Source organism: Amblyomma americanum, chromosome 10, assembly GCF_052857255.1.
Source record: "Amblyomma americanum isolate KBUSLIRL-KWMA chromosome 10, ASM5285725v1, whole genome shotgun sequence".
Lineage (NCBI taxonomy): Eukaryota > Metazoa > Arthropoda > Arachnida > Ixodida > Ixodidae > Amblyomma > Amblyomma americanum.
Window position 1 is genome coordinate 52793473 of NC_135506.1, and position 24068 is coordinate 52817540.

At 50.0% G+C, this 24068-nt stretch overlaps 1 protein-coding gene across 21 annotated transcripts in view; it reads left to right on the plus strand.

The window, feature by feature from the left end:
* LOC144106770 (cell adhesion molecule Dscam1-like) overlaps positions 1–24068 on the plus strand; it is a 102365-nt gene that overhangs the window by 23828 nt on the left and 54469 nt on the right. For 2 of the 21 annotated variants that reach the window (XM_077639691.1, XM_077639679.1), the window contains exons 1-2: positions 10263–10374; positions 10455–10739. The exons of 12 other annotated variants lie outside the window; for them this stretch is intronic. In XM_077639691.1, the coding sequence (XP_077495817.1) occupies positions 10290–10374; positions 10455–10739 (370 nt within the window). In that variant the 5' untranslated portion in view covers positions 10263–10289. Of the gene's footprint in view, positions 1–10262; positions 10375–10454; positions 10740–12938; positions 13423–13878; positions 14030–14117; positions 14403–15623; positions 15774–16581; positions 16867–21697; positions 21787–21881; positions 22167–23098; positions 23254–23361; positions 23647–24068 lie in introns of those variants that run through there. 7 more of the 21 variants (XM_077639697.1, XM_077639684.1, XM_077639669.1 and 4 more) reach the window with 5 other exon arrangements.

The window sequence follows — 24068 nt, forward strand, 5'->3', positions numbered from 1 at the left end:
AGCGCTGCCGTAGAGAGGATACGGACTCCACCGAAAGCACCTTCGCTTCAATCTGAAGCCATGCTCATCAGCGTCCTCTCGATGATGATGATCTTAGCGTCGTTCGCTGAAACCTCGACAGGTAGGCAGACCGACATCCATTCGAGTTCCTTTCCTCTACGATCTGAACAGAGGCACACGGTGCACCGCATCTTGCGCGCAGACCCTCCCAGGCTCAACCCCTTCGCATTTCCCAAGGATCACCCAGTGGGACGGACCCTCGCCGTCACTTGTGTCGCCAGCCAAGGCACACCGCCGCTGGAACTAGCGTGGCTTAGAGATGGCCGCCCACTGCCTGCTAAGAGCCACAACGTGATCTCCAAAATGGTCACCGACTCCGTATCTGTGCTGACAATCATCAACGTCGGCGCCGAGGACGTCGGAAACTACACGTGCCAGGCTACAAACGCCGTCGGACGCGACAGATTCACGGCAGAGCTCGTGGTCGCAGGTGGGTGGGCAAAGGATTTTATGATAAATTATGTGCGAAAATATGAAAATGAAGCTTTGTGAAAATGAATGACAATGCTTGCTTTGCTGCAGGAAAATCCATAGCGATAGAGTGCCTTAATTGCGTACTCAATATTTCGTGGATAGAGAAAGTACCCAATTCTAGCGGAGAAATCTTTCGAGCTTATGGAATTACGCTAATACTGTACCTCCATATTTTGTGGACTCGCTTCACACGCCGGACATTCCCATTTACATGCGATTTTCGAACGAGTAGCTGGTGGACATCTTTTTCTGGCCTCCGAACGCGCATGGCGTCATTGGCAACCCTAGAAAGAATTAAATATAAAATTCCTCCGCCCGCGTCGAAGGTACAATTAAATACACAAATGCGCTGCTCAGCGCTCACAGAAAATTAGTCTGCAGGCATACTTGCACTCGCTGTTCCTCTTTGTGTTGTTGTCATACGCGTCATAAAATAAACGAAAATAAACCAGCATTTTTTTTAAAGAATCATATCGAAGACTGCGGGCTTTGAAGGCATGCCTCGATTTACGTTGCTCAAATGGTTTTAAGTACTCCTTTAAACATGCCGCGCCGCTACAGAAGTGTAGTTCCTGCTTTCGACTCTGTGTGGCGCCAGTTGTCTGTAGCCTGGCTAGACCAGAAAACACTCCTCCCAACATCGGCGGATCGAGCCCCAGAAGAGCCTGAATTTCGATAGACAGTCGCGATGACCTCTCCCACGTCAGCACGGATCCTCATCGCGATGCTTGGAACGTGGTGTCTCCTTCATGCGGCCACTACACAAGGTAAAACTGATTGAAGGATCAACAACGGATTCCCAGTGCGACCATAGGTTTCTAACCAAGCACATCGTCCGTCACACGCTGCACAGAAGCCCCCAGGCTGCAGCCCCTGTACATCGCGAAGGATCATCCCCTGCTCGAGACCCTCGTGGTGTCCTGCATCGCGATTCGTGGAAGCCGGCCACTGAAGTTCGCCTGGTTCAAGGATGGCCGTCCCGTGGCAGCGGGTGACCGGGCTGTGCCCCAGACGCTGACGGAAACCCTTTCGACGCTCACCATTCCGAAAGTTACCGCGGAGGACGTGGGAAACTACACGTGCCAAGCATCGAACGAGGCTGGTAGCGACAGCCACGCTGCTGAACTGCTCGTCACAGGTCAGTCACGTGGTATCTCTCAGCCACAGTGCAAAGAAGTTTATAGACTTTAACGTAGCATTTACCTCACTGGAAGCTTGCTCTCCGTTGGGATAAGCATTTGTCCTTTAGTGGGTTTAGCGGGCCTGGCGATGGTGATGACGATGACGTGAGAAGGGAACACCGTGTACACTGAGGGATGACGTATTGCAGGGCTCCCGATTAATTTTGACCACCTGGACGTCTTTAACGAGTACCGAAAACTCAGTACATCGGCTCTTTTACACTTCGACAGCATCCAAGTACGGCGCCGACGCTTCCCGGAACGAATCCGCAGCTTGGTGCCGTAGCCATAGAGAGCCACCAGCCACAGCGGCGAGCAGAGTTATTTTCAACATGATTTCGAGCACAGTTCAGTGCTTCGGCACCGCCATCAGTCTTTCTCCGTTTACTTCGCTTGGCCTATACGCCTGAAAGTGCTCATTTTCCTATTGCTGTACGTATGCAGCCGTTAAACCGCCCGTACGAAATCCAAGCTCCCAGGGACAGATGATGTACAAGAAAGGGATTCTTGTCAATCCAAACTCGCTTAATTGGAACAGTCGATTTATTAGAACTGATTCTTCGATCCTGTAAAAATTTAGTATATTAAAAGGGCTCCGTTAATAATGAACTCGGCATAATTGGCATGAATCTTCGGTTTGCTTGAAGTTCCAATTTTCGAGATTTCTTTTTATATCCGTGCTGCATGTTTTTTCACTGTGATTATATGACTCGCGCATATGCAGCATGAGTGGGCGCTTTTGAGTGCTGCTGAAAAGGCAGCTGCCAGCATTTCCCGGACATTTCTAGAAAATAATAGCCACGATGGTTTCCGCAATGGGAGAGAAACTCTTCGAGCTCACCTTGATATTTTCTTAATGCACAGCTTCACACTACACATAAAAGTGCAAATGGAGCATCTCGCTTGCGTTAAGCCATTCGGAAACGTTGCCTTTGCCGAGTACGATCGGAACGCAAAGAGAGCCCGAGACCCGAGATGAATCTACGATGGAAGGCACTGCATGAAGTTCTCCACTTACAACACTCGCCCCTATGTGGCGCTAGTTGTCCGTAGTCTGTCAGCGCGCTGCACAGTTCCAAAACAACAGAGAAAAGTAGTGCCCGCTTCACAGATGCGGGGCTGGAGTGTGCACAGGCTAGTCACAAGCAGCATGACCGGAGCTCACAACAGTATCAGGCTAATGACAGCGTTTCTCGTTTTGGGACTGCTAGCGGGTTCCGACGCCTCAACGCAAGGTAAATATACGCAAAGGCTGAAACCTACGACTCGGTCACGAGGCCTGGTGTTTCGAACGCAGATCAGCCGCGAATCCAGCCGCTGGCTTTTCCGCCAAACGTCAATCTAGGAGAGAAGGTCAGCGTCACCTGCGTCGTCGTGACGGGAAGAAAGCCTTTCGACTTCGTCTGGAGGCAGGACGGCAAGGTGCTCGCGAACGCCAAGACCAAGTATTGGCGCGTCGTCGTCGACAACATAGTCACAATGACCATCGAGCGAGTGACTGCGGAAGACGTCGGCAACTACACCTGCACCGTGAACAACGACTTCGGCAGCGACAGCGCCACAGCGGCGCTCATAGTCGAAGGTAGCCCTGTCCTTATGCGGTAGTTCGAAATCCTTCCACTGCGAAGTGAGATTTGGGTGGGCTGAATTCTGTAAGTAGGCTTTTCGATGAGATGGAAAATAATGTTTCAAGTAATTAACAAATTCGGTAAGATAACGTGCGAAAACGTGCGAAAACTGACCTCTGCAAAGGTTTAATAGGTTTCGGTGATAATAATAACACGCTTTATAGCTGTATAAACACCTAACGGACACACTGCTGTCAACGAAACAGTGTGTTATATAAAGCATGACATTGTGGAGAACTGCGCTTTAATTTTTACCGCCCGAGGTTCTTTAGCACCGAAATCTCAGTCCTCGGGATGTTTTTATTACATTTTGCCTCCATTCAAACGCGTAAGGCCGGACCTGATAAGTTGTGCTGACCCGCGAACGCTGTAACTACAGAACCACCACGATGAATTCAGTTACGGAGACAGACATTGCGTTATCGCTACTTCGTTTCGCTGAGCTTCAGTGAGATACGAAATCGAAACTACGCATCGTGTTGTACACTGAGAACTTGTATAGACACCTTGATGTCAATGTTTAGTGGTGTTCGCATGTGCAGTTTTTTTATTTTGAAGGTCTAAGTGAAAAAAAAGAGACCAGGTTAGAAGTGTTATCAGTGGTAACGTCGATAGCAGCGGACATTCAAGCCGATATTTTAATACTACAATATACGATGGTCATTATAAGGATCTCCTCCCTCGTGAAAAAAAATTATAGCGATTTATATCGGTTCCGTTTTTGCAACTAACATTTCGTTTTCCACCACCGGTGAACCAGCTCAGCTGGTTTCCACATCACATAAGCTTGTCGTGCTAGGAGAACTGAGCATGAACTTATGAGCTGTATACGGTGTTGCTTTGATAGTACAGAGGCCGAAATAGCTTCTTCGCACCGTCCACTCATCACCGACTCCGTATGTCCTGCCGCTACTGCGGTCATCGCAGCCTCCGCTTCTGAACCCGTTGGCGAACTCAACATTCGCTCAAAGTTCCTTCACTTCATCGTTGCGTTCACTGCACTCTCCAGCACTTGTGGCCGTCAATGCGTTCCAAGACAACGATGTCAGCTTTGCACAAGGCCACTTCTTTGCCTCGCGAATCCATTGCCTCTTAGTTCGGTTCCTGTGCACCTGTTTCTCCATCATGTTCACAAATAATTTGCCCATCTGTGTCCCCCTTCATCTTTTTGTTCCTGAAATCTTTCTGCGCTCTAAATCCCAAAAGGCACGGCTGGCAACGCTGCGGTTGGAAGAGAAGTCGCGCTCTGTCGTCAGCTTAAGCGCGTCGTCGACTGACTCTGTTCAATACTCGTCCGATAGGTGGCACTAGTTGTCCACAGTACCGAATCAACTTCCACATAACTCTGTCGCGGAGGTCCGAGTATTCATCCGCACGCCACGACCGGGCGAGGACAGATTCTTGAGCAGGCATCCGCCGTCGGACCATCGCCTTCAGTTATCCTTCCCACGTAAAGACAGTCATGTGGCGTTCCCCTCTGCTCATTCTTCTATGCTGCTTCGTAATCGTTGCGAGAGGTTCCGAAGACATCTCAACGGGTGAGCAAATACTGACTTTTGTGATCTCTAGTGTTGCCGGCTTTTTTTAGCATGCTATTGCAATCCAAAAAAAAAAAACGGAGTCACTAGAAAGACTACAGCTCGAATCGCAGAAAAAATCCTGTCGCTTTTGGCCATGCTCTACGGCGTGCTCTTCGCAACGTTTTCAGAAAAGCCCAAGATTCAGCCGTTCTCCTTTCCAAAGCAACACCGACTGGGCAAGGACATTACGGTGTCCTGTTTCGCGACGGAAGGCAAGCAGCCGCTGGAGTTCGCGTGGTCTAAGGACGGCGTAAGGATCGACAGCGGCGGGAAGTACACCGTCGAACATGTCGGTGGGAAGATGTCGAGCCTCTTCGTGCATCAAGTGTCGGCTGCAGACATCGGGAACTACACATGCACGGCGACGAATGACGAGGGAAGCGACTGGTTCACGGCGGTCTTGCTGGTAACAGGTGTGTTCGATTTCAAGCTTCATTTCTACTTGTGTTGCACGTGAGCCATAAGTTCACTCTGAAGCTATCTTCGCACATCTATGCAGGACTTCAATCAACATCTTTGCTCGCGCTCTCAAGCGCTGTCTCTTTTGTATATAACTGCACTACTTACATATCGGCTTTAGGCCTGCATCACGATATAATCTGCCGTCAGACAAACCACTTATAGTTTTCGTCACACGTACCAAAAGTGCCAGACTTTATATAAAACTCTTTTAGTAAGATGCCAGTTTTGAAGACGCCAGACTTTGACCCAAGCTCACCGCCAGCAGCCCGTTTGAGAAGACCGGGCTTGTGACGATCACAAGACCTGAAGAAGCCAGGAATACCGAAGACGAATTACTCTCACGTAGAGTCTTGACTGCGCAGGATATATTGATACTAAACTTCGCCCCGACGTTACTGTCTTCGAAGTCGCACCGTCTGCCTCAAATGGCTCCAACACTTGCACCGTCACGGCCGGTCTCGAGGGGCGCGCGCGCGCTCTTTCATACGGCCTTCGCATTCGCCGCGGAAGCAGTGCGAGTTTTTCTCCGGGAGTTACGCCGCCGGCCGCCGCTGGAGACGCGACGACCCTACCGCTCCAGCGCCTCCGTCTCCTGGCCGAATGTATTAAAAGCGTTACCGTAGTCTATTGTATTCACTTTCCCATTTTATTAAAATGGCATTTAAGTTGCCAGTGAACGGAATACGGCTTGTTGTCGAGCTTAAGATCGAGCTGATATAACAATTTGTTTTTTATTGTCCCGTTTTTACAAGTAAGACGATGGTTGATTAAATCACCTAGCCGCTAATCTAAATATCGCGTGGGCGTGGTTAACGTAGCGTGGAAATCATTCGTCTAACATGCTGTTAAGTATAAGGCCTCTCTGGGTTGATCCGGTTGAGCGGAGATTGTGATCGCACAAGTCATTGCGGTCCATCACGTTACCATTCAAGATATGGGCTGCTTCCACATGGAGGTCTTGCGTGCGAGCACACGGAATGTTCCGGTCGGCGCTCATATATTATCCTGAACGCAAAACGAAAAAAAAAGAGAAAAAAGAAATGAGTGTCTATTGTTCTTTTGCTCACATGCGGCAGCATTATTATTAGGGCACTGCGCCCCCAGAAAGCGACAACTGACTAGAAAAAAATATATTATGCCAAGGTTACCGGATACATTCACATTCGCAAGTAGACATGAAGCTAAGCATGTGAGGCGAGCCAATTAAAAAGGTACCATAAGCATCTTTGAGCAACTAACAGGAATTGCTTGTGGGCGATGTAAAACGGGATAGCATACCTTTTGACAGAAGAGTGAAGCAGCAATAATGTGACACGGAAAGAGAAAGACCTTAGCGCCAGTTTGGTCTAATGACCATAACAAGACGATCGTTGTTAACAGAAATGAATGGGCACGACCACTGCCGGAGAAACTCTTCCTCTCCCAAGAAAAAGACTTCCTCCGACAAGAAACTGATCACCTCCCTTTGAGGACGGCCAAGTATTGGCCGCACAGCGCGGCGTCGAAAGCCACCAGCAACCGCGGTGAATCGACTGCGCCATAAACTAAAAAGACCCGCAACAATTAACAGGCCGCTGTGGAAGCGGCCAAGGGAGACAAACCTCGAAATGCCCTGCCCACGGAATCCCGCATGAGCCGCGCGCCAAAGGACACGCGCTACCGCGCAGGTAACTGTAGCATAGCGATTAGATTCTGGAAGCGTGGCAATTCGGGCAGGTACTGGAGCGTCAAACACCCCACCGCTCTAGCCGCTCACAAGTAGGCAGCACTGCCCAACCAAGCTTCCAAACAAAGTGGCGTAGATGGTCTGGTAGAGATGTCGACCCCATGCGCGACCATTGAACGCGGAGCATCGGTGAGCGGGGAGCCGCCGGCACAACAGGCAACAACAGCGAGCCCATAATGTGCACCACACGGTCTGCAACGATGTTGACATCCGGTGATACTGCGCTTACGTGTCTTAAAAAGCCCACTGACGTAGCATAGTAGTAGTAGAAAACATTTACTCCAAAAAGGTAGGATAGAGAGGCGAAAATACAGATTTTGGGTGGAGTCCTTATTTCAGGACCCCAATGTCCACCGCAGTTGCTCTTGCTTGGGATATCAGCTTTCGCTGCGTCGCCAAGTCAGAGCTGAACAGGGCAGACTCCCACTGTTCCTCGGAATGATGTTTGTCTAGTTCGGGGGGCTTGGGACCGGAGCAGCCCCATGTTACATGATATGTTGTTGGAATTCCGCCACACCAGGGGCAGATGCTGTCATATCTGTCGGGGAAGATTATGTGGTACTTGTGTAGGTTAGGAAAGGTGTTTGTCTGTACTTGTCGCCATTCCCTCGCCTCTGCCGCCGTTAGCTTCCGGTGTGGTGGGGGATAGACTTGTCTTTGTGTTCGGAGAAGGAGGAGCCGCTCGCCGTACGTAGAGGGGAGAGGGGTGAGGTCGGGGAGGTTAGTCGCTCGGTTAGTATATCCTCAAGCTAGACTGTCCGCGGCCTCGTCTCCCTCGAGCCCCTCGTGGCCAGGAGTCCAAGTGATTTGGTGCTTGCATGTGGAATTTTGAACTTGTGGGGTAGTCAGAATGGGAGCGACGGAGTGTGGAAGTCTGCCAGAGAGGAAGAGGCGACACGCGGACTGGGAGTCGGTAATAATTTTTAACTCATTTCCCGTAGCATCGCCGTGCTGGATTGCGAGGGCAATTGCAACAGTTTCCGCTACTGTGGGAGAGCAGTTTCGTAGGGAGGCGCTGGCGATTTCCTTGAAATTGGTGTCCAAGACGACCGCCACCGCGTTTGTTGAATCGGGGTACATGGCTGCGTCGACGTATACAGCATTTTGTGCCTGTTGATGTGTACGGCGCAGATAGTCCACTCGCGCCTTTCGTCGTCCGATGGACCTGCAGCTCTCGAAAAACGAAGAGTGGGAGGTTGGAGTGCTCAGCTCCGACCCGAGGACCCAATTCCGGGCCGTGAGCCGAACTTTGGAAGTCACCGAGCGCCAAGGGCTCCTGGCCACATCACGCGACCCGCAGTGAAGCAAAGACAGAAGAAAAGCGATATGGAGACCCCACTCGATCTACGAAAGAGCACCTTTCAATGAATTTTGACGAAAATAACGTTTTTACCACCCCCACCACCACCACTCGCTTCAGAGGTTCCGTCTCCGCCCACGGCGTGGCGCTAGCTGCCCGCAAGAACGCTCCAGGTTTTCCCGGCCGCGTGCACTGCAGAGCTGTGCGCACAGAGAATTGGCCAGTGTTCACGGAAGGTTCATCAAGGCGCGCGTATCTACGCGCCAACTGCATCCACTGTCACCAATGGCAATTTTCTTATCTTCTCCAGCCATCACCATCTTCATCCACGTCTTTCCGTGCGCAACAGCGGGTTTCGCAGGTGAGCATGTGCTATATCTGCACAGCACCGAGTCTTCCCACATTTGGCTGACTCCTCAAAAAAAAAAAACCTGTCTTCACGCATATACAGAGCGACGTGAAACATTTCAGGCGAACCCCCGAGGGTGCAGCCATTCACTTTCCCGACGATCAAGCAAGCGCAGAAGAAAGTCAGTGTACACTGCGTTGCATTCGAAGGAAGCGAGCCGCTCGATTTCTTCTGGTCGAAAGATGGCGCAAGGTTCAGCAGCAGCCAGAGGCGTGAAGTGAAGCGGCTGTCCGAAACTGTGTCCTCCCTAACGATACTCGAAGTGGGCGCCGAAGACATCGGCAACTACACCTGCACAGTCAGCAACCCTGCGGGTTCGGACAGCGTCAGCTCCCACCTCGTCGTCACTGGTAAGTCGCCTCAACCAATGTCCGTCTCGTTACAACGTAGAAGATGCTAGCGCGCCTGCGTTGGGAATGCCACGATTGTCGAGCAAACAAGAGCGGTGAACGCAAATGAGAGAATCGCTGCTTCAAACTCGGGCTTTATTTGATTATTCTAAACTGTATAAATGGAAGCTGTCGGCATGACTGAAATGTGAGCAGGCGGGACGTAATGGAAGCCCTTACACCTCTGGCGAACCTTTCATGAGCTGTACTTGAAACAAAGAGTTTGTTAATCCTTAAAACAATAAACTGCGGCGGAGTTACAGAGGCGAAGAACCATGGCTAAATACTGCGGGCTTTATTCGCAGAAAAAAGACGGGTGTTGAATTGTTCTTCAGCATGAATTTTGTCGCTGAGAAGGGGGAGAAATTACGCCTACAATCCGGGCCACGTGGGAACGGGCGGGGACGAGAGAGCTAATCCGTGTGGTGCACGCGCTCCTAACGCCTAAATGGAAAATTTAAATACACCGCATAAGAATTGCATGACGTTTATACAGACTAAATTGAGAGCCAGATGGTGGGCCTCATGAAAGAGCCAATTGAAGAACAAATTGCACCCATAGTCGAACCGATCACCGAGGAATGGAAGACATTGGTGATTTGTTACCAATCTTCGCCGTTTGCAATCAAATTCCGTAACGTTTGTGGCACATCAAGCCCTGTTAATTTAGCGTCTTATCCATCCAATGCCTCAAAACAGCCATGGTATTCATTTTGCTATGAACTTTTCAAACAAGGGCTAAGTGGTGACCAGCCTCGAGTTCATGCCTCTCGTAGATTTAATCTTTCGGTTTTCATTGAAAACTGGTTGTTGTGGAAAGAAATGGAGCAGTATCTGTCTCACATCTCGGCGGACCGCGCTATGCCCGCAGATTCTTGCTGAGCGTCTTTCATCCAAAAGAACGGCCAAGCGCTTGCGATGGCGGCCACGGTGTGGCGCTAGCTGTCCGCAGCTTCTCAGTATATTTCATAAAAAACAAAACCCCAGATACACTGCACCTTCTATAGGATGGAAAGAGCCGTGGCCAGTTAGACTGAAGCCTTACATCTGCAGAGTTCTGCCCGCTCACTCTCAAAGAACATGGCTTCATATGGACACAGGATCAAAGCGACTGCACTGGCTATCGTTTTCGGCCTGTTTGGGGCCATCCACGCGGCAACTCAAGGTAAATAGGAAATCCAGGCTGCAGCGTACGCGCATTTATAAGCACGAAGAGCGTTAGGGTTGCTTTCGTTTGGCGCGCAGACCAGCCGCGTATCCAGCCGCTGGCCTTTCCACCAAGCGTCACCCTGGGAGAGAAGGTGAGCGTCACGTGCGTCGCGGCACTCGGAAGAAAACCGTTCCACTTCGTGTGGAAGCAGGACGGAAAGGCTCTCGTGAACGGCGAGGCCAAGTACTCCCGCTCGGTGGTCGACAACGTGGTCATGATGACCATCGAGCGAGTGGCCGCCGAAGACGTTGGCAACTACACCTGCACCGTGACCAACGACTTCGGCAGCGACACTGCGACGGCGGCGCTGATAGTGGAAGGTAGGCGCCATTGCCGTAGGGCTATTTGTCCTTAACGTACTGGCACTGTACAACTCACCTCTCAGAGCTTCGAACAACGCCAGAGTGATTTATTCACTTCGATTTAAGTTTCGTAAGACAAGTCCTCATAGCAGCTGCACCTTATTTTTTGGTTCCATTGGAGATATAGCAATTGTACTGTATTCACCCCCCCCCTTTTTTTATTGTAAAACCCCCAAGAAGAAGAAAAAAGTGACAGGAAGCTCGCACCAGACCAGATGTTATCACAGGGAAAACCAGTTGAAAACAAAAGAAAAGGGGCCAACGCCCCCCCAGCTCGCAATGTAAAGTATAGCGTAAATGCTTTATTATGCCGTTTGTGACCGGTAACCTGCAACACGCACGGAATGGGCATACGCGGCCTGCGTACCTGATGTCTGCAAGGGGTCCCTTTCTTTCAAGGTGACAGTGTTGCTTCCTCACCCGGAACTAGTAAAACGCGCTTCTGTCATCGACTGTCCAATAAGCCATCTTAAGTGCACCAAGCACTGACTGCACAGCTTTTCAGGAATACAATCACGAGGAACAGGCAGTCACTTACGTGTAGAAGCTGGCCTGTAGGGAATTCTCTGCGTCCTTGTGGATGTGTACTTGTAGTTCTCATCATGAGCTTGATACACTGAAAGCAAAATATTTTGCCGCGTTAAATCAATTGTAGGGAATTACGAACGTACGGTGTCATCCATTTTAATCATCAAGAGCGTCATTTCAGTTCAAATCTATCTTGTGTTTTTTGCACCTCATCCAGGTATATTCGCATGAAATGAGTGAAATAAATGCAAGAACACAGATGCGTAAGCGTGCGTTTGTTTTTTAACACTTAACAATGCTGTCGCGGTGTCACACAGAGACACAACCTCCCCACTTCAACGCATGTTAGCAAGAAAATTCAAAGCGCAGCTTTTGAAGGAATTTGGTGCAAGAATTAATGCGTCCAACTTGGTAACCGCTGATTCGCTGACAACTCTGTCATGGTAACTAGCTCATGAGATCAGTCGTCTCTTAAGTGATCTAGTTGGTTACTGGATAGAGACATATTAACTAGCGCAAAAAAACACATCTAGTAGAGAAAACCATAGGTCTCTTGTGGGTTCTCTACTCTCCGTGTTTTTTTTTTTAGCTAGTAAAATGTCTCTAATCGGTCACAGTTACGGTAAGATTATTTAGGGTAAGTCAAATATATTAATAAAAAGAAACTAATTACGACACTTTGGGAAAGTCAATAAAGTGTGATAGGCAACATGCCACTGGAAGTAGCCAAGGAATACAATTCTCAAATGCGATATCTATCCAAGCTGCACCCTTTTTGCCTTTTTTTCTTTCTTTTTCTCATCGATTTTAAGAACGACGTGCTACTCTAAATATGAAAATAGATTTGTAATTGTGTGAACAAGCGGGAAGCAGGTCGCCTTTTCCAACGCGCTCTTGCGGCCGCTTTAGCACAATTTCATTCGTTCATTTCTATTCGGTTCTGATCATCCGCTCGTGTGATTGACTGATTCCAGTGACAGCCCGCGAGGGTATGGGGCAAAAATCAAAAGAAAGCAAATATCAATCCTCACGAAATAGAATCGGTATGAAATGTAAGGTATGGAAATGATTACACCGGAGATATAACGTGTAGAACTGATAGCCAGTGGAGTTACAAAAGATTTGCTATTCGTACAAAAGAAAAAAAACGCACTCGAGGTTGCAGAGATACAGTTTCGTACATAGCGTTCAGCTTGATGGAATAACGTGACCCCGGCACGGCGCAATACACGAGTAAATGGAGGTCTCTGTCTTGCAAGGCACTCAGTTTGGCGGGTGATGGCTGGCTACGAATGCCCTGTAAGCTAAAGTATTCTTGCGATAAATGTTCAAGGAATATGCGAAACAGAGACAGGCATTCGTAAACTATGCAACACACTATAGGCTATCGTACTCCCCTTCGAAACAAGACGTGAAACGAGCTAGAAAGACAAAATTTAAGTGAAAGGATTGCGATAGTGCACTGGGTTCTCGAAGAGTGGCGCTAGTTGTCCACGGCCTCATTCTCCCGTTTCCAGCAGCGCACCGAAAGCCAAGGAACCGCCATAACGTGGTTTTCTGCGCAACTCGCAAACTGCTCCTGCACTGCTGCAGCAACTTTGCCCACGACGAAGCACAACAGGCGCATCATCGGTTGCGATGAAGCTAACAGTGTCGGTCTCCGTACAGTGCAGTTTCCTGGCGTGTTTTATTCTAAGTGCCGGAACTATAGTTTTACCCGAGAGTTCCCATGAGGAGCGGCAGTTCCCCTCAGTGAACACTGGATACGAAGGAAGGGCGCCACCGACGCAGCAGAGACCTCGCAGAAACGCGCCAACAGCGCATGCTTTGATTCCGGACATCCAGCCGTTCTTGTTCTCCAAGAACACCGCTCTCGGCCAGAGGGCCAGCGTAGCCTGCGTGGTGATCGGAGGCCAGAGGCCGTTTCGCTTCGAGTGGAGCCACAACAACCGCCGCATCGGCAACACCGCCACCAGGCACGCCAAGGAAGACACGGCCAACATCGCCACTCTGACGCTGGACAAGGTTTCGGCCGAGGACCTGGGGAACTACACGTGCTCTGTGACCAACGCGCACGGCTCGGACAGCTACACTGCGCCGTTGGTCGTCGAAGGTGAGGCTCACGTGCTTCTTGGATGTCTTCTATGACAATTTCCAACCACAGCGGGAAAGTCAGCTCGAATCATCCAGTTATTGAACTCTGCAGTGGACAGATGCTTCGAAAGTTCGAAGTGATGGCGCCGCTTGCACATTGCACATCTAGACAACAGCAGAGCGCTTCCTTTGTCAACTCTCAAATGTGATGGAAAGGCAGGCTTTCGGTGACACCATCCTCCTCTAATACCTTGGTACTCTCTGCGAAGTGTGCTCGTAATGAGTACTACACAAAACACACTCAGTTCTCCGAGAAGCTGGTCAACGTTTGATCTCCGCGGTGCTTGGAGAATGAAAAAAAGCCGCCGTCAGTGCCTGTTTCTCACAATGCCCTCGGAGTGGCGCTAGTTGTCCGAGGTGGCAACTTGCCTCTGTTCAGGCGCCATCAGCTCTTCCCTTGCCAGAGAACCACTCAACGAGCAGGCGCGCAGCTGACCTGTACGCTGTATACTGAGCATATCGCAAGCTAGTGGCACGAGGCCCTTCTTATGACATGGCCTACCAACTACTCTCGCTAGTCATCATTGGATCCCTCTTCTTTGTCCGTTGCAGAGGCCTCGATGCCGGTGAGTTCTTCCGAATTGGCCTCGGTCAGGCCCTTTGCTTCTTCGTAACCGCAGTTCCTCCGACCACGGCTCTTGTCTTTTCCTTCAGGACGGCCAGCAATTATGCCCTTCTCCTTCCTGGAGAACATTGTACTGGGACAGAAGATCACTGTCATGTGCGCTGTTTCGAGCGGCGCGGGACCATTTCATTACGTGTGGACACATGGCGGGTCGCCAGTGACGAGCAGTTCCAGGAAGCACGTCAAGGTCCTCGCTGAGAACGTGGCCGCTCTGACCATCGAGGCCGTGGGCCCCGAGGATTTCGGCAACTATACGTGCACGGTGTCGAACTCTGCGGGAACTGCGAGCTACTCAGCCGCTTTATTCGTGGAGGGTAAGATTCGTCTTTGCGGCGACCTGGGTGGAGCAGCTTCGCACTGTTCGAAGTCGGCGTTGTTGCTGTGGTTAGAAAGTACTGATTAGTAGTTCTGGCACGGGTGTGACATTGGCGTGGCTCATGGAGCAAAACTTACAAATATGCCGTGTAAACAAGAACACAAAAGCATCGGCTGAGTAGCCAGCCCGGCCGCCTGCACAGTTGTGTTGGTGGGTAGGCAGAATTATGCCTAACGTGGAAAGAGCCATCTGACGCGACCCTGTTAAGTGCGAGATATCTAAATTACAGGACTGCGTCTGAAATTGAAGCTAGTCGAGATCTGTCTACGGATTTGTAAATGAGGCAGAAAAGTTTTACGCTAAGCAGATATTTTTCTATTTGTGCGCTCTACGGGTTCTGAAGACAAAGGAAATGAAACGAAATCTTTATTGAAACCGCACAAATGCTGAGGACCGTAGATAAAAAGCCTCTGAATGGACTTGGCTAGGTCCACGAACCTCGATCGCCTAGTCCTTTACTTCCTTTCTACGATATATTAGTAGCCAAAGAGAGGGAACTGAAGCAAGTGACGCAGTCAAATTTATTTATGGATTTGGTTCAAATGATTCAGATATTTTACTTCTTGTAGTGGCATCACCAACATACGGCCGAAATGGCCAGGATAACGAACTCTGAAGTAATTTTCTTCAGTTTCTTTACATCACTACCAAGTAAGCATTCGGTAACCTTGGAAAGGTAATCAACGCCAAAAAGCTTTGACTTCAGGCATTTTTACCTCAATTTTAATGTTCCGGCTTAACCATTTAACCAAGTTCTTGAGAATTCCTTGTGTCTTGCCTTAAAGCTCTTTTTGTTTTCGCTTGTTTTTAAATGCAAGCTGTACCATAAACTGAACATTTATTGCGCCAACCGAACATCAGCATCGCACTTTCGTCGCAGCAGTATTTGTATGCTTGTTTTTTTAGTATCCACATAAATCGCAGGGCCAGCCGCCATCGCAGTCTATCCAGACCAACGCGATCGTACTTGCAGTAAACGCTACGCTCTTTACGAGTTCCAACTAAATCCATTCAGCGCAGCCTTAAAGCGCTCGACTGCACCAAACACGCCGATTCCTTGTTTTTTCTGAGTTGTTGCTGTATATCCCGCGGTGTGGCGCTAGTTGTCCGTCTCTTATGCCCGGCTTTCTCCACGGCTCTGCCGTTGCGGTGCGAAGTCAGTTCTCGTTGGTCTGCTGAAGTAGCAGTGCGCCTTCCGTGCCACTGTACAATTGGTGCAACTTCCATCTCAGAGCTATGAGCACTGTGGTGCTATGCGTCATTCAGCTGACAGCGGTCCTAATCGCTTCGGTTCCCTGCAGAAGCAGTGGTGAGCCTCCTTTTCCTGACATTTCTTGCATGCTCTTTGAACAGTCACTAGACAGTTTTAGCTGTGCGTACGCAACGGCTTAGCGTACGCAAGGAGTTTGCGGGGACGGTAGTGCGCATGCGCAGAACGCAAGCGCAAGCCCTGCGTCTTGCGTGCGTACGCTAGCCAGCGGACTTTGCGATGCGGCGCTTGCGTGGCTTGCGTACGCAAACGTTGACAAGATGGCGGCGCCCTGCTCACCCGCTTCGGAATAAATACATGTCGCCGCTGGATTCTCCGACGCAATAGCTCCCTCAAATGGTAGCGGTTCGCTTTTATTTCGCCTACTCTTGCCCACACGTAGCAGTATAAGCGATAACTAGCCCCTGTTTTTCAGATAATTTGGCGATTTTCAAGCTCCTAGGCCTAACTAAATGCAGTGTGTTTTCCTCTTAGCAACGACACTTGGCGAAGCTCTTTTCTAGCTATTAGCCAGTTCTTACATTTTCTTCGGTTTGCATAGTTTTTCTTTTTGGAACAAAAAAGGCTCCCGATGCACTCACACTAGTTATCACTAATCACGGATGAAATTTTCTTCAACCGAGCGTTGATGTGCTTTGACGTCTTGCCACTAGATGGCGCTACGTGCGCCTGAGGGACACTACCACCCGGCCAGCTAAAACTGTACTTCGAAGCGGACAGCGTAACGCACGCAGCGCCGTAGCGCTTTGCGTGCGCAAGCACTTGCGTACGCACAGCTAAAACTGTCTACTGTCGTCAGCCGCTGAATGGTTCAAGCCTACGAGAGTCTGGTGGCACGCTGTTCCAGAGGCGCCTCAGATTCAGCCGTTCGCCTTTCCCAAGAATCCTCGGGTCAACACCAAGATCGTGGTCTCCTGCAATGCCCATATTGGATCGGAGCCAATTCATTTCGCCTGGTTTAAAAACGGGCGAGAGCTGCTTTCGGAAAACGACGTCCACGCTAAGATGTTCAGCGAAACGGTCAGCATTCTGACGCTGCCTAACGTGTCGTCGAAGGACGTCGGAAACTACACCTGTCAAGCCACAAATCGATTCGGCACGGACAGCTTAACGGCGGAGCTTGTACTTACAGGTCAGTGAACGGCCCGAAAAAAAAAGAATGTGCATTCTTAGCATCACTGCATGCGATTTGCACGACAAGGAACTCGGCATAACCAATTGGGCGGTTGACTTGTTCCCAAAGTGTTTGAGCTACGCTTTGTTTGCATTGCGTACATTTCCATGCAATCATAGTTCTCAGCAAACATTGATTCTCTGGCTTTTCCCGGCTGTGTTGACGTTTGTCCAGCACAAAAAGAGGAATTTATCGCCAACAAAATTTTTTGAAGCGAAAAGCTTCACTACGCTAGGTAACGCAGTTTTCGGGTAGGAAGCACAGCGACCTTCAGCCCAACCAAGGATAGCCGTGTATGACCATGTGTGGTACAGTTACGGTGTAGAACTTTTGACCCATGACCTTTAGTTGACCTTTGACATGGGGTGACCTTTGGGTTGGCCTTTGGCCTTAAGAACGTCCGATGGAGTGATGCCAAGCCACGTGATGGGTAACCATGTGTGCAGAAGCTTTTCGCTGAATTCCAGGGTTAGCCAAGTTAAGCCACTGCCAATTTTTATTTCAACATACTCCCGCCAGTCGATTCAAATTCATGACGTACTTGCCGAAAAGGACGGGTTGCCACCGTCTTATGGTCAATCGCGATGCTAAGTAATAGCCACAAGTATCGATGTGGACGCACGCGTTTCACTTGAGAGATCTGCCGGTGATGGTAACATCTGTACTTTGATTTTCGGTCTTTTGCTGCTTATAAAAGCTCCGTTTGCTGTCAGAATGTCCTTTATGTGATTAGAACGCGTCATCTAATCTGTACAAGCCGGCTTCAATTTGTCGTTAGTGCCCTTTTAAGTTATCCTTTCATGAAGATGATCTTCATCACCTCTGAATAACTTTTTTTTGAAAAAGACGAGCTTCACTGTGAAAATAGAAGTCGTCGGCGGTGTTCCAACTTGCAAGAGGAGACAGGCAGGTGCCTAGAAATGTTTGAGATAACCTTTTCAGAGCACCTCACCTGCATTTATCTGACAACGTTTTTGCAACTTTTACTTGGACAGTCCGTTCACTTCTTTGGCGCTGCAACGTGAAAATTCTATTCGGACTAGTATTTGGTGAACTTTTTAACGACGGTTTCGGACGCAACTACATACATTGACCGTGTGTCTGATACCAAGATGACACACACGCATTTTGCCTTCAGCGTTAGTTTGGGTCGTCGTGAAATTAGCGAGCGTACAAGTCTGAAACGGTTTGTGCCATTGACTGTCATTAATTCATTGATTCAACGCGTTTTACAGGGTTAAAGGATTGGATCTCACAGCACCGGGTTGTGCAATACTTAAGGTCCTGGCCGAAACTTCACCCCGGCACATATATTGGCTTCCTCCTTTTCGTATATTCTTCAGCAATACTATTTCCCCCGGCACTAATGCTGTCCAATCATTAGTTGATCAAACGACATATGAAACTGCGCGCGGTCGCAGAAATTTCAGCACGTGATGTCAGCCCAAATTGACGTACAACTCTCTTACCGGCCATTTCACGCGTTCAAAACCTAACCGCGTTCCCCACAGTTTCTGGATCAACCGCTACGTGGCGCCAGCAGCCCGCAGCAAGAGACAAGTTCGGCTTTCATTTCCTTCGAGCTTCTCGTGAGGTTGCGCTGCACTCAGAAATCCCTGTCACTCTACGGAGCGCGGTCACATATACGCGAGCTGCTCAGGCACTCGCGACCATAAATATCTTTGTGCCCGAGCGGTTTCCGGATACCACAGCTCTGAGTCTGGCGCAGCAGCTCCACGATGGTCCAGGCCAGAAGTGTGCTCCTCCGCCTCGCAGTACTGCACATGACGACGCTAAACATTTTTGCCGTAGGTGAGTGTCGGTCCTCCAACACTAATTTGGTTGGCTGGCTTACCGCATCGAAACACTTTCCATTATCGCCCTATTGAAACATTCCGCCTCGACCGCGTGCATGGAATTATCTGATTACGCAGTCTGCGGGATATCAAACACATAGCGAAATCCGCATGTTTTCAGAAAGCTTCCTGTGTATGTGCGATGTGTTTTGAACATCCGCGTGGAATTCCATATAAACCTCGCAAAACACACGCGGACTGAGGAATGGTCATGCGGAACGTTTCACAAGGGTCGCACGCCATTTGTTCGAACAAGACTCCTCGTCGGGTATTTCCTCAATCTGACCATTACAACGTTGCAGAACTTCCCAAGATACAGCCGTTCTTCTTCCCAAAGGACCACCCCATTGGGAAGGACGTCACGGTGTCTTGCTTTGCGACCGAAGGACAACCGCCACTGTCGTATGTGTGGCTGAAGGACTTCGAAGAGCTTGTGAGTCCGCCAAAGTTTGACGTCAAGCATCCACTTGACAAGATGTCCACACTCACCATTCGCGAAGTCTCGGCAGCGGATATTGGGAACTACACATGTGTGGCCTCCAACGACGCCGGTAGCGACCGATTCACCGCAAACCTCATCGTAACGGGTACGTGCGTTTGACATATGTGATGCATGACCCCTTCAGGATTCAGCTGTCTCGTCACCTGAATTCCAACGCCTATGTTGGGCTAACTACCGATTCCATTTGTTCGATCCTTCTTTGAGAAGTGAAACCATGACAACAGACGTGTAGATATACCTGCCCTCTGCTGGAAGCCATGTCACGCGTCCCTGATAAAAATTTCCACACATCGTGCATGAATAATTACGGAACCATGTCACTTTTCTTTTTCCCCAGTTCACTGTGATAGGTACACCCAAGAGACCGTAAATATGGGCCAAATAATGGCATTATCCAATCAAACAATCACCTATGTGGGGGGGGCTGTTGCCGCGCTCTCCTAGAGACTGGTAATCATGGCCACCGTACTCTCGTCGTTTTCTTGTGCATCCCGGCATTTCAAGTGGTAGAAAACACGAGAGGTCGCCACAGTCGCTTTTTTTTTTCGCAACACTGTAGCGGCAGTACAGCCATCTAGTGTGGTGCGTGCATACTAAACGGTCGATGTGAAAAGAAGCAGTCAGATACAGCGCGAAAGGCTGCGCTTCGTTCGTACTTTTCCCGCTAAGTGGCGCCAGTTGTCCACAACCCGCCGCTACATGGATCAGCACTAGTCTGTCCCCTTTTTAAGAGAGGCGCACAAGAAAGCTCTTCACAGCGCAGCATTTCCGCGACACCATCATAGACCGAGAGCCCGGTCTCGCCTAGGTATGCTCATGGCAGACTGTTGCTTGAATGGCGTTTTAGCGCTCATCATAATCGTGTCCACCGGCGTCATCCACCGCGGAGAAGCAGGTGAGGTCGCAGCCATGGAGCCACGTCATTCTCTGACGAAGTGGCGCACTGTAACAGCACTTCGCTCCCTTTCCAGTCGAGCCACCCAAGGTGCAGCCTTTTACTTTCCCCGCGAACAATGTCATGCCGAAGAAAGTGATCGTCCACTGCGCGGTTCTGGAGGGTAGTGAACCGCTCAGCTTCTTCTGGACCAAGGACGGCCACCAGGTCGCCAGCGGTCGAAGGCTCCACGTCAAGCAACTCTCCGAGACAGTGTCCTCGTTGACGATCACGGAGGTGGGAGCCGCGGACATAGGGAACTACACGTGCACCGTCAGCAACGCGGCCGGATCGGACAGCGCTACTTCCCTGCTTGTTGTCTAGGGTGAGCTTGAAGGAACGCTCCTTTTACTGCTTCGCGCTATCCGCTAGCAGCCCGCCACTGGAAAGCGATGAGTCGTTGCGAGAAGGGTATTGTGTCACAACGCTTGAATGCTCCGCAGGGAAGTACGCCTATTCCAGCTTCAACAGAAGCAACACAGCTTGCGGAGCACGCGCACCGAACTCTCGTACAAGCCACGCTTGGTTTTCGGCTTATGCCGCCAATCTCACGTCAGCCTACCAGGCGCACGTCCGCCGCAAGGAACAACGTAATTTCCGAACGCCCGGAGCGCTCTAGTGCCGCCGCAGCTCGTCCGTTGTCCGACCAGATCGTCGTTGTAGCTTGTTACCGCAGCCTCGCCATCTTCCGATATCATTGTTAAGTAAGATGACCGTCTTCCCAGTATACACCTTTATTATGAAGCTAGGAAAACAAATCGCGTTTTAGCAAGCCGCAGAGCATTTTGCGCTGCCTGCGGTCTTGCCCACAATGCACTAAAGCAGAAGCTCGCAATTGTAGTTCGGTTAAGGCTTCCTGGTATCCAGTTATGAATGCTCTCTTCTCGCTATATAAAGAATACACTAACCAGCCAAACATCGGAGCCTGTTCGGCTAAGCACTTCTATATAAATTCTTCTGTCACTGCTTATCATAAATAGCGCGACACTTCCATCGCCTTAAATTGATAATTGTTTTTTTTTTAGAGAAAGGAAACGGCGCAGTATCTGTCTCTCATCTCGGCGGACACCAGAACCGTAAGGGAATGAATAAAGGAGGGATTGCACGAGGAAGAAAGAGCTTCCGTAGTGGAGGGCTCCGGCAATAATGTGGACCGCCTGGGGATCACCTTATCGGAGCAAAAATTCGCCAGCTACGCTCTGTTCGTCAATTGCGCCAAGTTTTGTGCCAAGGACCATACTACAACGGCCTCATTACAAGATATGTGAAAGAGCTGGATACTTCCAAAGGCCGACTGTGCCGTCCTAAGGAAGAAAAACAAGAAACCCTTTTCCATTCTCTGTGTTGTGCCGCTTTCGTATTCGACCGCCACAGTAGTTGCCCCGACAGCTACAGTGTGGCGCCACCAGTTACAAACTGGGCCTAAGGCTGGAATGGAACGAAGCAACGCACATCTGGCGAATTCTCGCCGCCTTCCCGGCGCGGAACTGTCCCAGCGCACTCTTCGTAGTACTGACGTCTTAGAACGATGCTGTCGCTCATCTTCGAACTCTTGTTGCTCGCGGGGCCAATCAGCTGCCACCACGGTGAGCGCGTCGCCTTCGTGTTCTTTCACAAGCTACGCGTTTCACGCCTTCCGTCACGGAAACCGTCACAACTCCCGTCGTCGGCGTTATTGCAGATGCTCCCAAACTGCAGCCTTTCGTATTCCCCAAGGAAAGCGTGCTGGGGGAGACACTGCTGGTCACGTGCGTGGCCAGCCGAGGCGTTCAGCCACTTCAGTTCTCGTGGACCAAGGACGGCGTCCCTCTCAAGGCGGGACACAAAGCATCGCCAAAGATGTTCACCGAATCCGTGTCGGCATTGACCATCCCTAGCGTCAGCGCGGAGGACGTTGGAAACTACACCTGCCAAGCACGAAACGCCGCCGGCAGCGACACCTACACGGCGGAACTAGTTGTAACTGGTTAGTGTTGCATGCGCTCGAGGTTTATTAGTTCCTTCTAACAGTGTTCTCGTGGGTGTGTGTGTGTACAAGGGGGTTGGGAGGAGGGAGAATGATTTCGCGTAATTCGTTGATGGCATGCCAGGTATGGAAACAAGTGCCGAACTTCCGCCACTAACCATAATACAGACGGAATCTGGAGAAGGAGGCTGTTTTAAAGAAGGGAGAGGCAGATTGACTGTATTACTTCGGCTGCACAGGTTAAGCTAGGTTTGGCTAGGCTATAAAGGAAGCAGGTGCACGGCAACTTTCCAGTTTTGATCGCAGACCTTTCACCACGGCGTCACGAATGATCTGATACGCCGAGTGAAAAAAAAAAAAGACGGTACCTAATGTGCACGGGTCGTAGTGACCTATTCGTTCACAGGAATGGGGTGTTGCAACGAAATACACTGTGCGCCTGCGCACTGCAGACGCCACAGGACGCAAATTAGTATTACCAGTGTGAAACGAATGGAGTTTTTATTTCACCATCACCATCATTAGCCAAACTACGCCCACTCAGGGTCACGACCTCAGGGCCACGACCTCTCCTATTGAACTCTAAGACTCTCCCGAATTTAATAATCGCAATCGTTTCACGCAATGATAATCCCTGTGGTGTTCTCCCGTACTCGTAACATAAAGCATTTCGGGATTAATGGCTAAAAAATACGGTAAAGACCACCAGATAACAAGTTCGTCGACTCCGTGACTACGAACATTAGGCGTTTGCATTCGTCTTCCTGATCGTTTTCCTATAACTGCTCACGTCTCCATCGAGCCTCTGAGATCCTCTTCCATCGCTACCTCTGTCTTCGCTGATCTCCACCGTGTGGCGCTGCTTGTCTGCACATGGCCAAAAACGCGATTCCAGTGGAGACGAGGTCCACCTTCGCCCTCGTACCTCTTGCACAGAAGGAGTGTCAGATCTCCACCGACACGTTACCATCGGCAGTTTGCAACTTTCCAAGCTGAACATTCAGCATGCCCGCCGAGGGCTACGTATTGGTATATATAGCCTCTGTGTTAGGGAGGCTTCTTGTGATATATGCGTCTTCAGCCGTCGGTAAGCAAAACTGTGACTTCTCTCTTTTCTTGTGCATATCTTTCCTTGCTTTAGCTGAAAGCACATATTGATGCAAGTCTTTCCTCACCTAGAACTTGTTCGTTGCAGACGCGCCCAAAATTCAGCCGTTCTCTTTTCCGAACGACGAGCAGTTGGGCAAAGACGTCGCGGTGTCATGCTTCGCGGTGCGAGGGCGTCAGCCCTTGCAATTCGCGTGGCTCAAGAACGGCGTCCGAGCCGACAGCAGCTCCAACGTCGAGGTCGAGGAAATCGCCGGGAAGATATCCACCCTGACCGTCCGGAAACTCTCCGCCGCAGACATCGGAAACTACACGTGCCGAGTGAGCAACGCCGCTGGGACAGACGAGTTCACCACTGCCCTGGTCATCGATGGTGCGTAGCATCAACTAGCTCCTTGGATTACTTACGGCAGCGGTACAGAACAGGGGAACTGGACCATTCCGTCATAGAAGGCAACCTTTAGGCACGAAATCACATGTTGCGCCCTGCTGCAACAGCCACAAACTTATTTTTGATGAGTTTCCGAAAATTTTCAGTCTTATATTTTCAGGCTGTCCGTGTGTAACGCTACGACAGCAAAGTGAACGGCCTCTCTATATTTTAGCTTGCTCTAACCGGTACCGTAATAAGTTTTCCGTCTGTAGTTGCGTATAACACACCTGACCACACTGGAACGCTTAATCTGCTCCTCAGAAGGCCTTGCTGCGCTCATCTTCAGGAATCAGAAGGCGACGCCAGTTATCGCGCCCAAACCATGCATTTTTTTGTTGCTCCTGGAGTATTACATTCCTGTT